The 17,112-nt window shown below is 42.8% G+C and overlaps 1 protein-coding gene across 4 annotated transcripts in view; it reads right to left on the bottom strand.

Moving 5' to 3' along the window:
- Positions 1–17,112, bottom strand: part of PFKFB4 (6-phosphofructo-2-kinase/fructose-2,6-biphosphatase 4) — an 81,733-nt gene that overhangs the window by 25,088 nt on the left and 39,533 nt on the right. The window contains exons 1-5 of one of the 4 annotated variants that reach the window (XM_060271498.1): positions 14,844–15,175; positions 4,141–4,257; positions 2,725–2,821; positions 2,254–2,320; positions 618–692 (exon numbers count right to left, since the gene is read on the bottom strand). In XM_060271498.1, the coding sequence (XP_060127481.1) occupies positions 618–692; positions 2,254–2,320; positions 2,725–2,821; positions 4,141–4,257; positions 14,844–14,946 (459 nt within the window). In that variant the 5' untranslated portion in view covers positions 14,947–15,175. Of the gene's footprint in view, positions 1–617; positions 693–2,253; positions 2,321–2,724; positions 2,822–4,140; positions 4,258–14,843; positions 15,176–17,112 lie in introns of those variants that run through there. The other 3 variants (XM_035106178.2, XM_035106177.2, XM_035106180.2) reach the window with 3 other exon arrangements.

The raw sequence follows: 17,112 nt of genomic DNA, 5'->3' as shown, positions 1-17,112 counted from the left end.
TGGCGCCCACCCTGTGGAACGCCCTCCCATCTGATGTCAAAGAGAACAACAACTACCAGACTTTTAGAAGACATCTGAAGGCCGCTCTGTTTAGGGAGGCTTTTAATGTTCAATAGATTACTGTACTGTGTTTTATTTTTCTGTTGGAAGCCGCCCAGAGTGGCTGGGGAAACCCAGCCAGATGGGCGGGATATAAATAAATTATTATTATTATTAATTATTATTATTATTATTATTATTATTATTATTATTATTATTATAAAATGCTAACAAGACATCTATTATATGCTAAGGAAAAAGGCAGTTTATTCCAGCCCACTGTCTGAAATCCTAGAACAGGATCTCAGAATCTTGTCTCCCAATCAGTGGCAGTAACCATTAGCACAGTAGTTGCTAGGACCCATTATCAGCAAACAGGGCTACTGATTAGCTACACATTAGAAGCTGCAATTAGTATGGTTTAATGGAGGCAATACTTATTCCACAGGACTGCTACTGGGCAAATATCACATGGAGTTCCAGTCAATGCCATCTCTTAACTATCGTGTATTGAGAACAAAGCATCAGTCTGCACTCCCCAATATGAGCCATTTCAAACATCTTGGCTCTTAACTCACCTTATACCCATTTTCCTCCCCAAACTTATAGATGGTTTCTCTGCGTTCCCTTGTTGTGTTTGTGGCATCAAAAACCTAAAGGGGGGGAAATGTTGTATTAAAAAATAGATAGCTACAACCCTGAAGGAGTAGATCTCATGTAACAGCAACCAAAGAGAACAGATTTGTCACAAACGACTTTTTTCTTTTTTACAAACTTTTTACGTGTACGGTACCTGTAAAAATGAAATACAGGCACTTAGCAAATTCATGTTACTAGCTCTGTGAAGCATACATGTTTAAACACAGAGGTACAAAGTTTATTCTTGGTTCACTTCATGGAACAAGGATAGGAGGCAGTCCAAACAGCCCAATGCAAACCCCAAAATTGGGTATCCCTTCCCCAAAAAAATTCATGCTCGCTTTTTGTTGTTTTGTGCAATAAACTCAACAGTTTTGTACCACTATCCACAAATATATACTAAGACATCAAATCAGGTTTATTATTTAATCCCCACAGTTCAGGTCATTTGCCAGGATATCACAAATGTTGGACTAGACAATTAAGAACTTCCAGAAGGTTTGACTAAGGTTTGATTCATAGCATTTGAGATCTGGATTTAAAGCTTTTGAAAACTGCTATTATGTAAGTGGACTGGAACTGATCATTTCTGAACAATGAACAATGGTAAGTATGAAATATGTGGGGAATTCTTCTTTCCTGGTATGCTATGCTATGCCTTCCCACACATTTCATCGTTGTCCTTTTGTAACACCATAACATGCTTTCTAGAAGCTTTTTCGACAAAACCATGCAAATAAACATTACACACTAGAAAACTGAGGGGCAATATTAAAGATTAAAATATGGAAACCAGTAAGTAGCAAAAGGCACAAGTTCATCAACAGGAGGGGGGGAATCAGCTGCATGAATGAGGGTCAAGGATGGCTACTGGGTTATCGTTTCTTTCTGTTCTTAGATAAATCAGACAAGGTCTATGTTGTCATCATCACAAACTCTACACAGCACAAACTGTAAACTACACGTCTTACTGGAATTCAAAAAGCAAGAAGAGGGAAAAAATGGAAACATTGCAAATTCTGTTGAACATTTACTGCACCAGAAACTTAACATCACATTTCAAACAGGAGAGATACTTCCAAAAGCAGAATTTATGAGAAGAGGTTTATGGTCCTAACTTGGTCTCCCCCCCCCACTTTTCCATTATAATTCAAAAACATGTCATCCTAATCTCCATCTAGTATGGCATCAATAATTAAACCCCCACTGGTCTGAACAATACTGCAATATTAATTCTGCATTCAGGACAGTGATGTCAGTAACTAACCTGTTTCTCATATTTTAAGACATACCCATAAAATAAGCCATAGCAGGATTTTTAAGCATTCAAGGAATATAGGCCATACCCCGAAAATAAGACATAGTGATAGGCGCAGCAGCAATGCCAGCCGCGGCAGGAGGAGGAGGAAAAAAATAAGACATCCCTTGAAAATAAGCCATAGTGTGTTTTTTTGAGGAAAAAATAAATATAAGACATGTCTTATAATATGAGAAACACGGTAATGTCAGAAAATGCAGCTACTTAATGGTTTGGGGTGGTGTTGTTTTTTGCAAAGGGGTGAGAGAAACACTTACTGCCACATGCCCATTTTCTTCACAAAGGTATCGCCGAACATCGTTCAGTGCTGCTAAGGCACACTGTCTTAAAAAGAAGAGATAATATAACAATTATATTCCCGAAAAACATTGAATCATTAAATATACATAGTACTTGCTTTGTCTATAGCATGCTTAAAAGTGAAATAAAAAAATTCGGAATCAATTAACCTATTTTACACAGGCATCCAAGACACACACTTAAAAAATGTAGAAACAAGTTAAACATTTTCTTTCATACCATATAGCTAGTATAGCAGTACTAAGATTATAATCTGTATAAGGAATGCAACCCTTAGGGCTGGTCAATAATTTGAGCCATTGCAGGGTCCTTTTCCTTCAATTGATAAGAGCTGGTAGCAGCTGCCTCAAATGCTGAAAACACGAAACATTCCTGCAGATCAAAGCAACACTGTGAAGCAAAAGGAAAAAGACACATTACAAACTTACTTTCGGATTTTCAGGCCTTCTTCATTGTCTGGCAGGAAGAACTCAAAAGACGTGTATGTTTTTACCAAGTCTCGCCGATACTGACCAACATTAAATTCTGCATGGAAAAAAATCAAGAAACATGGCTTTAACAACATCTGCTTTCTCGTATGATGTATAGATGAGCCAGCATAGCATAGCATCAATCCTGATCCTTCGAATCAGGAACCCTACCCCCATGTACTCAACACGTGCCATGTACTCAACACGTGGCTACAAACTCTCTGCTTCAATTCATGTGCAATATAGGAAGGCAATAATATTGATTGACCTTACAGGGTTGTGTAAGGAGTGCAACCAACTAGATAATGCATGTTGGTTCTTGCTTCCCATTGTATTAGATTGCAGCCCTGTGTGCACACCTAGAAGCAAGCCCTGTGAGAACACCCTCATGTTTCGAGTCTCATAGGCTAACACCCATAGGCTGCCTGATTCACAACCTTCAGGATTCCAACTATGAAAGGCTTCGCATGTAGACTAGTGGCTGCCTTTACTCAGAATGAGTTTGCAGAAGAAAACAGTAAATAACGTTCTGTTTTTCTAAACGAAGTTGTATCCTGGTTTGGATAAATATTGTGACTTGGGAGTGTATGAATCAGCCTTCAGGTAAGGCAACCTTTGGATCCACAAAGTAATAAAATACATAACACATTCTAGATTCTTGTCAATATAATGTTCATCTAAGAGCAAATCAGCAACAGCTCAACTTTAGACGGTAATACATTAAACGCCATTTTAAGAAACACAGCCATATGACAAGCTGTACTAATGAGAGGGAAGTTCCTCCTTCCCTCAATGGTCATAAGACCAGGCTGCATGACAAGTTCAAAATTTAAGGAAAATAAAAACAGAACAGATGAAACTGTTTGTTGATTAAGCTTATTTGGGTTTTATGCTTTTGCATGGGTGCCCTTGAGTTATATGAAAATAACACATTCCCTTCCCTTCTCAAACTAACATGTTGATTATCACGCTGTGCCCTCTGCCAGTGGTCCAATCAGGAGACTCCTCAGATCTTCCCATCACCAATCAACTGGACAATTGGGATGGGGGAAGAAAGCACTTGGTGGTATTTCAGGGATTCATCACATCCCTCCCACTGCCCAGCTTTTTAGTGCTGGAAACTTCTGAAGACCACACCGATTGCTGCACTCCTCAGCTGCTCCCAATGTCAACCAGCTCAATTGGGGGGGGGGGTCTGCTGGGGGCCACAGGGGAATTAGTCAAGAGATGAACATGGTTTGCCCAGGTGTGTCCCAAAGTGCCAGGCACCCAGATAGCACTATAAAAAATAATCATAATATTAAAGCTAACAAAATAATTTTAAGCAACCTACTCCCAACAAAATCTGTACCATACTAAGAAAAAAGCAATCACCTTTTGTGGGCACTCCAATCCAGTTTAAGTAGCGTGTCAATTTCTTTGAAATGTAGGTCTTCCCTCTTGCTGGGAGGCCAACCATAACAATCAGCGTAGGGCAGTTGGTCATACATACTGAAAATAAAAAATATATAAATATATACTTGGGAATCATGCGAAGTAGACCTTCAGGTTACAATTAAGTTCATTTAGGAAACAGCTGTTTGTTTGTTTTGGACAGGACATGAACATACTGTTGTTCCCACTGTGGGGTTTTTTTTCTTGTTGTTGACACAACTCTTGATGTTTTCCCGGCAAAAAGAAGCCTGCCTAACTGGATGAACTGTACAAAGATACATTTTACTTTTATCAGAAGAGAAGAGATGCTTAGAAATCTAACACATTCCTAATCCTTGCTATCAGTTCTACATGTTTATTCTTAAATTTCTGTAAAGGCAAAGGTTTCCCCCCTTGAGACATCTTTTCAGTTTTTCTCAATCCTATAAAGGCAGGGTAGAAAACAGGTAGAAAACTGATAAATGGATTTAATCCACTTAAAAACTTTTGTTTGCAATCAATACAGTTATTATTCTTTCAGGAGTCCCTAGCCTGTGCTAACTGCCTAAGTGAACATATCTCTCTCTTCCTGACATAAACAGTATTTTTCAGTATTCAATATAATCACACAGTGTCCCAAATTCAGCAAAAAGGTCAAGCATACTGTTATGGCTAACTTGAAAAGAGGGTTACTGAGAAACAACCATCAGCTGAAATTCTAAAGCAAACTTCAGCATCTCTGATTACATTAACACCTTTGCTAAGGGCAAATTCAGTACAAGCAATCTAACTTTAGAACTTAACAGAATTCAAAACTACAAAACAAACAATGTGCAATGCTATATCCATGTGTCAACCACTCACTTAGGAAAGCGCCTGAAATGTTGTGCAACAGTCTTTTCAAATAATTTTGGTATGTGACAACAGAAGCATGTGTCGAAAAACAAAAACAAGAAGGAACAAAGTGCAAACCTGTGAAAGGCACATCATGTCCATAAACAGGTTAAGAAGCACTGGATTATCAGTCCCATTTTAGTCTCCCTCACTAAGTACAGTACTTTTGTTGACTGAGTGCAGAAAAAGCACACTACTTTATACTGCAAGACAGGGGTCTGTCCCCAAACTAAGGCCCGGGGGCCGGATCCGGCCCAATCGCCTTTTAAATCCAGCCCGCAGATGGTCCGGGAATCAAGCATGTTTTTACATGAGTAGAATGTGTCCTTTTATTTAAAATGCATCTCTGGGTTATTTTTGGGGGCCTGCCTGGTGTTTTTACATGAGTAGAATGTGTGCTTTTATTTAATATGCATCTCTGGGTTATTTGTGGGGCATAGGAATTCGTTCTATTTTTTTCTTCAAAATATAGTCCGGCCCCCCACAAGGTCTGAGGGACAGTGGACCGGCCCCCTGCTGAAAAAGTTTGCTGACCCCTGCTAAGAGGTCCTGGAAGGAGCTGTTCAACTGTAGTCAGAAATAGCTGGGCAGCCTCCCTCGGGCTCCACAAAGGTGAGCTAGTAGACACAATATGTTAAGGAATTTAACAATAAAGAGTAGGGTGCTTTGAAAATTAAGTATGGTACCAATATTTTTATTGTAAACAGCAAATCAAACATGTATTAAAAAGTTCTGCTAAAAATGTGATATTAACAATGTGTCACTTATGTAAATTGCATATTAATCCATGCTTATCAAAATAATAAATAAAAAAGTGTTGCCGACTCCCCCCCCCCCCCCCCCCGGAACATGACAACTAGAAATTCTGTTTTGGCGCTCACAACCCAGGTCCCAGAAGCCATTTGGCTCCTAGCTTTTCTATCCCAGTTTCTAACACTGCTTAAGAGACCAAAACAGAGAAACTGATCTTAAACTAAAGTATGAAACCTGTCAAATATGCACACATACCCGGTATTTTATTTCAAGCTTTTAAATAATTACTCATCTAATAATATGTAGTAAGTAAAAATTGCTTCCAGGTAAGGAAGGCCACCACGACTAGCACAGATATTATTTGCGCATAGGAACTCTATAGTACTTATGGACTAGTGCTTTTTTGTAAACTTAATTGTAGGGAACTAGGGGTCTTAGTAGACCACAAGCTTAACAAAAGTCAAAAGTGTGATGTAGCAGCAAAAACCAGCTAACGCTAATCTAAGCTGCATCAATGGAAGTATAGTGTCCAGATCAAAGGAAGTAATATTACCACTCTATTCTGCCTTGGTCAGACCACAGCTGAGTACTGTGTCCAGTTCTGGTCATCACAATTTAAGAAGGATGTTGACAAGCTAGAATGTGTGAAAAGGAGAGCAACCGAGATGATCAAGGATTGGGAAACCAACCCTTATGAGGAACGGTTGACGGAGACTGAGAGGAGATATGATAGCCACCTTCAAATAGCTAAAGAGTTATCACATGGAGGATGGAACAAGTTTGTTTTCTCCTGCTCCAGAATGTAGGACCCAATACAATGGATTCAAGTTACAATAAATGAGATTCTGACTAAACATCAGGAAGAAGGTTCTGACAGTAAGAGCTGTTCAACCGTGGAACGGTCTCCCTTGGGAGGTGGCCGGCTCTTCTTCCTTGGAGGCTTTTAAACAGTGGTTGAATGGTCATCTGTCATGTTGAGATTCCTCCATTGGACTAGATGGCCCTTGGGGTCCCTTCCAACTCCACAATTCTATGATTCCATAACCCCCTGTAAGGCAGGCATCTTTACTGGTCTTTAAAGCAGCTTTCCCCAACTGGGTGCCCTTCTCGTGTTTTGAGTACATCTCCTGTCAGTCCAAGCTATCATGGCTATGGGGCTGGGGGTTGATGGGAGTTGTAGTTCAAAACACCTTCAGGGCCCCGGTTGGGGAAGGGTGGTTTAAGGTGTCATGAGACTTCTTGTTTTTATTCTCCATGCATTGCAGGGGTTTGGGCTAGAAGATGATCCCGGCAGTCCCTTCCAACTCTACAATACTATGATTCTAAGGCCCAAAAGAATATTTTTCATAAGACAAATCTTATAGCCTGCACTCTAAGAAGTCCATTGGCTTAGGTCTGGACATTTTTAAACATGGAACCACATGCAGAACGGTAGAGAAACCACAAAGAGTAACTATAAGCCATAACAGGTGACTGAGAAACGCAAGGCACAATTATGAAGGTTTTTAGTCTTCAAAGGTATCATCAATAAACCAAATACTGAATATTTCTGGTAAGTGACTTTTGTAATGGAAATGGTAAGTCAGCATGCAGGATGTTGGGGGATGGAAGTGATATCTGATCCTCAGGCCCATACTTTGTGGGTATTTTTGCCCAGTAGAGGGCAAAAACCAACCGGGGGGGGGGCTCCAAATGATTTGGATTACAATTTCCATCAGCTCCAGCTGTGCTGCAAAGCACAAGGTTGGTGATGTAGCTGATGTAGCTACTTCTGTTTCCTGCCTGCTATCCTATCTCGTCTTCCTGTTTTTCTACTTAATCCTAGGCAAACAGTCACTTCTGAAATATGTATCTATTAACCCAGTGGTGAATGTTAAGCTGATAGTGGTTCTAGATGTCAGGTAATAATTCTAATCGTTACATTGCAAGGTTAAACAGCTCCGTTGCACATTTCATGGTTTTATTCAACAGATCTTCTGAAAAAAAGTAACATTTAACGAACCGGGATAATCAGCTAGGTGTTGCCCCTATTCAACTAAGTAATAGCTTCAGTGTGCTTCCTTCAACATTCAGCACAGTGTCAATGACTCTAGTAAAGGGCTGGTATTAGATTACATCTGCACCAGCTATCTCTCACTCCCCTGCTCCAACACCCGCAGTAAATAAAGCAAAGTCAGGCAAAGCAATATTTAACTGCTGCATTGACACTGCTATTCCTTTCATAGGAGTTGTTTTCCCAATGATGCTTGTCATTTCTTGCACTATTTCTTCACAAAACAAAATTCTTGCACTATTTCATCAGGGGCGTCTTACCCATAGAGGCTGGTGGCACAGGGCACAAAGTTCTGGAGGGTGCCAGGGAAAAGGCGGAGGCTGGATGCAGCGCCTCCCGGCATCAGCTCACCACCTTCGCCTGCCTCTGCCATGCCATGCCGAAGCAGTTCCGCACCCGGATCCTCCGCCCGCCGTGGCCACCATGGCACGAAGCGTCCAGCTGAACCGGGAGCTGCCGCATCCAGCCTCCGCCTCTTCCCCGCTGGAGGGACTGCCCTCCAGCCGCTGCCCAGCTCCTCCGGCCCCACTAAGCTGGGCATGTCGCCGGCAGCGAAGTCTCCCTAAAAAAGGTCGGCAACTCTGGGAAAGGGGGGGGGAGCTGGAGGGATCTTCGCACCATAGCAGCGGATATGCTTAAGACTGCCCTGTATTTCATCATAAAACTAAATTGCCATTGCTCCTATAACAGATAAGGATGTGTTAGATTTCCTTGTCAGAATGGCTGTCCCCAGTTTGCATGCAGCACTAAATCAAACCACGGCTTAGCACAAATGAACAGATAGGCCTCCGAGAGTAAACACTGAAGCCAGCATCTAAGCCATGGCTTGTCTTAGGTGTTGTGTATGTACCCAAACTCTTAGTTTGTCACTCCCAGGCCAGCTATGATGTAATACTAAGTGCAGCAGCAGTACCAGGACAGGAGTGAAGCAGCTGCAATATTCAGTCCAGAAACCTGCACCTTTGCTTGTTGGCACTAAGCCATAGTTTGGTTTAACCTTATGTGTCTCCCTGTATTTCTACAGCCTGCATTAGAACTATGATACAATGACCATTACTTGAGTGGAGTAATAAACTGAATTTTAATATGTTGTTGTAAAAGTAATGAGAACCTGTGTTCTAGAAAAACATTCCAAAGTTTAATAGTCCACGGACTTTATCAATGACAACAACAAACACTTTCATACTTTCAAAAGGTAAAGCGCTTAATCAGCTTCTTATTAACTGCCACTGTAAGCTTGCATTTATCTGCCTTTGAACCCATCCTGTTCAATTAGCCAGTCACTAAATGACAAGGTCCTTTTTCACATCAGATTAAACAACTTGCCAAAGAGCTAGACAAATAAACCTGTTATCCCAGTGCACACAACAACACCCCCCCCCCGAGTGTTTCCGTGTCAGCCAGCAATTACTGAAATCCAGCACAACAGCCACAAAACTTTCCCTTTAGCAGTTTTACTCTTGGTTACTTGGTGGTCAGCTTGGGGCAGTGTTGCGTTCAGACAACAACCTCAAGGACAGAATGCTAAATAATACTTTGTCTTTTTCTACTACACAAAGTGTTTCTCTATGTGTTGGAAACACTTAATGTACAGTATATTACCTGGAAGGCAATAGGTTCCTCATCTCAGTAGTAAAGCCAGCCTCTGTAAACAGTTGCCATTGAGCCCATACTTCCCTTCAGTCCTCCTCTCTTTTTTTGGCCAGGCTTCAAAAGTCCCTACCTTTGCACTGAGTGTCAAACGGTGGAAAAACATTTATGGGTCAGTCATCTATTTTTAATTGAACTCTTTTACTCAGCTACTGTAGACATAGTAACCCCATTCATTCCTCTTTACTTTCACCAGCATGCTCCAAGACAAGGACAAAGATAACCATCACAACCCAAACTCTCTCTCTCTCTCTCCCCACGTCCATTTTCACATGAGGGGAAGGCCTGGACAATTGTTTTCCTGAAGTTTAGAGACATCCACTATGATAAATGTTTGACAGCCCTGCACTACTGCTATAGAGAGGGGCCAAAGTTTGGTGGCAGAGCACATGCCTGCAGAAGGGTCCAGTTTCTATACCCAACACCTCCAGCTGAAAGTATCAGGAAGCAATTGATGTCCCTGCTTGAGAACCATTACTCATCAGAATAGACCATAAAAGGGCTAGATGGACCAAAGGTCTGAAGTGGCATGTCTGCTATTTGTTCATGTGCCAGTCTCCTTAGGATAGGAAGGAAGAACCTGTGCTCTTCTCAGATGTTGTAGGCCTACATCATCCTTGATGACACACCGTGGTGACTGGAGCTGGTGGGAGTTGCAGTCCAACAGCTGGAGAGTCACAGGCTCCCCATCCCAGCCTTAGAAACTGCACCATCTGGGCATTTATTTTATACTTGGTACTACCTTTAAGATCTTACACGTATGTCTGCTGGTTCAGAACAGGCCTAACCCCCCCCCTCCCGTAGTCTTAACAGAAATATTCCATTATTTTGACCATATCTTATTTCAAATGCACACTTAAAGCACTACCGGGGTTAAAGTGTTAAACTGTGCCAAGAAGCACTAATTCAAATAATTCCAACAAGAAGCTATTTGAAACCATTAACCAGCCAAATCCTTCTGGAATACTGCCAAAATGGGGCCAAACTGCTGTATAAATTTATTCAACTCCACATTCATGCACAGGTTCCAGGGCTGTGCAGATCTTAAAACAACCTGAAAGATTAACTCAAAAATAACTTTGGTTCATGCCAATTATAGAAAGGCCAGGTTGCACTCAGTTTTGGCTTAGTACAAAACATCTTCAGGATTAGATTACCGAAAACGATAGCAGATGGATATCACACTCTTTCATCATTAATGCTTCAACTTAAGCTCAGAGTAGTTTCTCTCCCCACCCCACCCCCTGTTAGTCAGTTCAATGACACTCTTTAAAAGCTCGTTCAATTTTTATCTTTATTTTCCTAGCCTTCAGCCTCTGTGGTAATAAATCACTCTGTTCAAAACATATATATATATAAATGTAATAAATAACATAAGTAACTCCCAAACGTATGGAAGAGTAACTCCCAAACTTATGGAGGAGCATGCAAGCCAAAGATAAGCGTTGAGGGGAAAAAAAAAAGACCCAAGAGTGGTGCTTTTTACTTTCATATCAGGAATTAGATTTAAAAAATTGTATATTCCTTTGTAAACTGTTTGGGGACCACTGCCATTCAGATCATAACAACATGCCATGTGTATCAGAGATGCAAATAACCATTTGATCACTTAGCTACGGTAGGACAAGTAGCAATCCACACCACCATTTTAGACATGGGCACAGAAGTGACTTGCACTGCTCATGGCTTAACACTGCAACCTGCCAAGTGTCATGCTGGGCATATGCTGTTGTTATTTTTTTCAATGGCTGCAGCCAACATGGGGGCTTATATACCTGATAAGGTCAAAGGTAGTACAACAAAGGAGCAGAAGGCATCTGTAAGCTTCCAGAAATAGATTTTTGGAGAAAAGAAATTGCCAAAGGGGATAGGAATCTATGTAATCTTGAGACAAGAGTATCCTCTTAAGTGAAAGCCAATTTGATTATATATGACTCCAATAGACAGGCAGGCAGGCACACTCATTCTTTCAATCTATGATGGCTCGAGTGGCGGAATGGTGCCTGATGATGATTCCGGTTCATCATGGGTTAATCTATCACTCCCATTATAGGCAGGTGTTCCTTGGGAGGCGGAGCTAGATGGCATTCTAAATGGCAGTTGGGAGTTGGCAGTTGGCGGTTGGCAGTTGGCAGGTGGGGAGTAGTGTCAGAGAGGGATGCAGGAGCTGTGTTAACAAGCCTCTGTGTTATATGAAAAGAAGATGATGAACTAAGAGTTTAAACAAATGAAACCATAAAGAAATATACATGTTCTCCAGTTAAATAAAGCTTTCACCTATGTTGTGTCAAATTGGATGTTCCTCCTTATTCCAGCAACGTACCTAAACTCAAAAGGGTGGTGACTGAAGAGGGGAGATAAAACTAAGCCTGAGGAGCAGGTGGATAGTTTGCATCTCAAAGTCACGCACAGAGGAGGCAAGTGGAGGGAAAGAGTGCCTTGCAGTGGCTAAAGTGCTGAGGTGAACCTGAGTTGAGAGGGAAACCTTACTGAGGGCACAAGATTGTTCCTGTAATATTTGCCTGGAGTTTTTTAAGGATATAGAGCCACGTTATTTGGAAAGCTGGAACTGTACTCTATGTACTAGCAAACCCATATAAAAACAGGGAGTTTATTTGGGAGAAAGAAGGAATAGTGGGTTGTTTGAACAATAACTAAATTCCTTCAGCACACTGTTAGTAATAGAGAAGGGAGTTTCGTCACAGCTCGCACCTGCCAATACATCTGATTTTTTGGGTGGGTGACTATGGGACAAAGTAGGCATTCTGCTATAGGTGAACAGATATCCAGCTTACAGGGAGCCCTTTTCTCCCCAGGATTTGCCTCATTTTCCAGTTGTTTGGTATTTATTACTGGAACGTAACCAAACCAAGAATATTGACACCCATTGCCTGCACATGTTCCTTGGTGCAGAAGCAAGAAATCCACAGGCCTGAGAAACCCAGAGTCCCAGAAGGCCACACGTAGGATCACTGAATAACAGCCTGTTAGATTAGGCCAATGGCCCATCTAGTCTAGCATCCTGTTCTCACAGTGGCCAACCAGATGCCTGTGGGAAACACATAGCAAGGATCTGAGCACTTTCCCATCCTGTGGTTTCCAGCAACTGGTGTTTAGAATCATTACTGCTTACAATTGTGGAGGCAGGGCATAGCCATCATGTCTAGTAGCTTTCGATAGCCATCTCCATTAATGTATCTAAATCCTCTTTTAAAGTCATCTAGGTTGGTAGCCATCACGGCCTCCTATGGGAGCGGATACCATAGTTTAATTATGCACTCCCTGCATGAAGAAATACTTTCTTTTATCTGTCCTGATTCTTCCATCATTCAGTTTCACTGGATGGCCATACGTTTTAGTGTTATGAGAGAGGGAGAAAAAGTTTTCTCTCTACATGCCATGCCTGTCCATGTACTGTACATTTCTATCATATCAAATCTTACCTTTTCTCTAAACAGTCACAGATGCTGCAACCTTCCCTCCATCCCCTTAATCATTTTAGTTGCCTCTTTTTGAACCTTTTCCCAATCTACAATATCATTTTTGAGGTGAGGCAACCAGAACTATACAGTATTCCAAATACGGTTATACCAGAGATTTTTGACGGATTTTTGATACTGGCAGTTTTGTTTTCCTTCCCTAATGATCCCTAGCAAGGAATTTTCCTTTTTCATCACCACTGCAGCATACTGGGTCAACATATTCATTGAACCACCTACTAAGACCCCAAGGTCTTGTTCTTAGTCCATCAACTCCAGTTCAGACCCCAAGAGCATGTATTTAAAACAGGCATCCCCAAACTTCGGCCCTCCAGATGTTTTGGACTACAATCCCCATCATCCCTGACCACTGGTCCTGTTAGCTAGGGATCATGGGAGTTGTAGGCCAAAACATCTGGAGGGCCACAGTTTGGGGATGCCTGATGTAAAACTAAGATCTTCAGCCCCACCATGTGTAAATTTACACTTGTTTACATTCAATTGCATTTGCCATTTTACCTTTGGCACTCTTTGCAGTCTCTATTTGTTTTAAGGACTCTGAAAAAATTAGTATCATCAACAAACTTAGCCACCTCACTGCTCACCATGAGCGTAGCCACAGGGGGGCAGGGAGGAACAGTTGCCCCCAATAATCAATAAAAATACATAAAAATACATAGCTAACTGAGGTTCTGGACCCCTAACACCTGTTCAGTCCTAACTCTAGATCTTTTATGAGTAAGTTAAAAATCACAGGTCCCAATATCGATCCTTGGGGGACTCCGCTTTCTACTTCACTGCATTCAGAGAACTGTTCATTTATTTCTACTCTTTGCTTCCAGCAGCAGTAACCCATTTATGATCCTTGAGAGGTCCTTTTCCTCCTATTCACTGACTGCTAAGCTTACTTAACAAGCTTTGGTCTGAGGTGAGGTGGTCTTTGGTGAGGTATTTTGTCAAAAGCTGAATTCCGCCTAATAACACTGGTGCTGAAAGGCAAGGCACCTCTGCGTATTATCTCCCCCTTGCCTTTTTTGTTGTTGTTCATGTTGCTCCTGCTATAGCTTTTCTTTTCTTTCTTTTACTGTACTAGAAAGCAAAGAGTGTGCAAGAGAGCTGAGGTACACGGAGGCTGAGGGACAGGGGGGCAGTACACTTGGCAAGGGGGGTCGATGTCAAGAGTAGGGAGAAACCACCTGATTTCCTCCCAAAAGGTGGAAGTTATCGTATTTATTGGCAGGATCTTTAAGGCGAAACACATTCTATGTACTACTTTTTACTGCAGCCCACCAGAAGGTGGACATAGCTGCCAAGTTTTCCCTTTTCTCGTGAGGAAGCCTATTCAGCATAAGGGAAAATCCCTTTAAAAAAGGGATAACTTGGCAGCTATGAAGGTGGGTCGCAGCTAGCAAATATTTCGAGAGCCTGTATGAGTCGCGACGCCCTTGCGCCAAGAATAACGGGCACTCAGAGGGCATCGCTTCGATCCCTCTGAGCTGTGCCTCTCCAGGACCCTAATGGACATGCGTTGGGCACGGCGCTCCGGCAGCGAGGAGCACAGCAACTCCCGGCACCAGCGGAGGGAGGGTCAACCAGCTACCCCGCCTCTCTTCGGAAGACGCCGGCTTTCCTATTCTTTCTGCTGAGGTGTTAAGATTTTTGCATTGCCTCTCGTTCCCCTCTTCCCTCAAGAGGCCTCCGCTACCACGTCCTGCTTCCTCAATCCTCGGCAACCACCCCCGCAGGCTCCGAGCTGATGCAACTCCGGTGTCCCCGCAATCCAAGGCGCCCCGAGATCTGCCCGCCACTACTTGCTTGCTCGCTCGCTCACTCACCGCCTCGCTGCGCACTGTGCTTTGCAGGCAGCCCGTTATTGTAAGGCACCCAGATCTTCTGCAGGGGGTTCTGCGTGAGTTCTCGAGTCGGCGGAGACGCCATTCTCGCATTGGGGGCTCTCTCTCCTGCGGTTCCGCCTGCTGCGACAAGCTCCAAGGAAGATCCGGGAAGGTGCGGCGGCGCCGACAGCCAGCCAGCCGACGCGTGTCCTGGATCCTCGGCGACAGGGGGGTGGTGGTGCTGGCAAGGCCACCGGAGGGCGGGGCCTGCAGGACGCTCCGCCCCCTCAGGCCAGCGCGGGGAACAAGTTGCGGAGCAGGAAGACTCGCCCTCAACTCGGGAACGAAGCAATGCGCGCGAGGGCCGAGGCTGGGCTCCGCCCCCTACGCGCTTCGCGGAGACAAAGGGCTGCCTTGGCCGCGCAGGCTTTAGAAACGGGCTGGGGTAACACAAGGCGAGGCGCAGCGCGCTCCGCAGGACTAAAAGCCGCATTGGGGCCCATTGTGTTTACTCGCAGGTAGGCGCATATGGGTAAAGGCAAGCACCAACCCGCTTTTTAAATGCCAATTAACGTCTCCAGTAATGTGTTCAAGCTAATCCGCAACTATCCGGGGGGGCGGGGGCGGAATACAGCCATTCACTGGTTTGTTACGCCTTATTTTGGGAGCTGTAGTTTTAGGAGAGGGCCGAGAGCTCAGTGTGGAAGATCGGTAAGAGTCCTTAATGACTTTTTTTAAAAAAAATCCAACATTGCTAACCGTGCAATCCTGTGCATGTCAACTCAGAAGTGATCCCCGTTGAGTTAAAATTGGACGGTAAGTGTATATCGGATTGCAGCCTAAACCACTTTAAATCTCCAGAGGGGTAGTCAAATTGGACTGCAACCCTAATCACTGGCAGCGCTGGGGTTTATACAACTCCACCGCTCAGGTTGTAAGGGGGTGGGGCAGGAAAAAATGTCCCTTTGCTGAGGTGGTCATGGGATGGCAGCAGATTCTATCAGCCAGGCCCTGCAAATGTCCAATTTCTGGGATTGCCAGCAGAAACTTCCAACCACCTGATTTAAAAATTGAGGGGAAATAACGTATTGCCATTAGCTGTGCTCAGTGTGCTTTGGGTGAGTGGGAGTTAAAACTGAAGACAAAAGCCCCTGCTCTAACATGAATCATACTAAATAAAAACTAAAAAAAACCTTCCAGTAGCACCTTAGAGACCAACTAAGTTTGTCATAGGTATGAGCTTTCGTGTGCATGCACACTTCTTCAGATACACAGTATGAATCATACTGTATGTGCAAGCATTTTATTTAAGTAGGTAATGAACATTTCAAAGTGCAACCAGTTTGCCTGCAACTCAAGAGAACATTAAGAACATTAATACATGCAACAGAGCCATGGATTTGTTCTGGCATGAGGTCTAAGGTGACTGTTGCAATCTGATAATTAGAAGAGTTTTTAAAAAAAAAACAACTAGGAATCCAAACAAGCTTCATCCTCACCTATGACCGGCAGTATTAACAATGAACTGCATTGCTGCCAGCCACTCTCTCACACAGAACAGTCCCCTAAATTCAACCTCACCACTCTTTTCATTATATCTCAGCACTTTTGACTCAAAAAAATTCAGCACTGTCTGGGAAGGCGAACTAAGCTTATGCTTAGGGAGCCAGAACGAAATCAGTCATTAACATCTACAGCAGAAGTGACTGAGAACTCCAGAATAGGAAAACATCTTCATTTCTTGCCTAGGCACCTTTTAATTGGTTTCTGAGCCCTGGCCTAGAGGAAGCTCCATGCCTAAGGCACTGCAAGTACTAGTAAACAGGTAATACCCATTATCACCCATCTTGGTTAATGTTCTCCCTTCAAATGATGCACACAGAACCCCTTAATGCACCTTACACAGTTCTGCACTTGTCATCCATGGTAGGCCTCTACTGTTTTAGATGCTCTCCTCGTTTATCTCCTGCATTATTGGTTTTGTTTTAGAATGCTTTTATACTGTAGTTTTATTAGCTTTAGGCTGATTTTTTTGTTTTAATGATATTGGATGTTTTTAATATTGCACACTGCTTAGAGATTTTTAAATATTAAGCAAATTACAGGTGCTTTAAAATAAATATCTAGGAAAATTGCTCCCTCTCATAACCAAAATAACCAAAATCTAAAAGGATTAAAAACTAAAAGCAGTGCTCAGGCCATGCTCAGTCAAGTTAGCTAGCTCTGCTCACCCTTCCTACCTTCTTCACTGGTTCTTCCCCAACTCTCT

This window comes from Zootoca vivipara, chromosome 2, assembly GCF_963506605.1.
Source record: "Zootoca vivipara chromosome 2, rZooViv1.1, whole genome shotgun sequence".
Classification (NCBI taxonomy): Eukaryota; Metazoa; Chordata; class Lepidosauria; order Squamata; family Lacertidae; genus Zootoca; species Zootoca vivipara.
The sequence above is the reverse complement of the archived record's forward strand: the minus strand, read 5'-3'. Positions and strand labels throughout refer to the sequence as shown.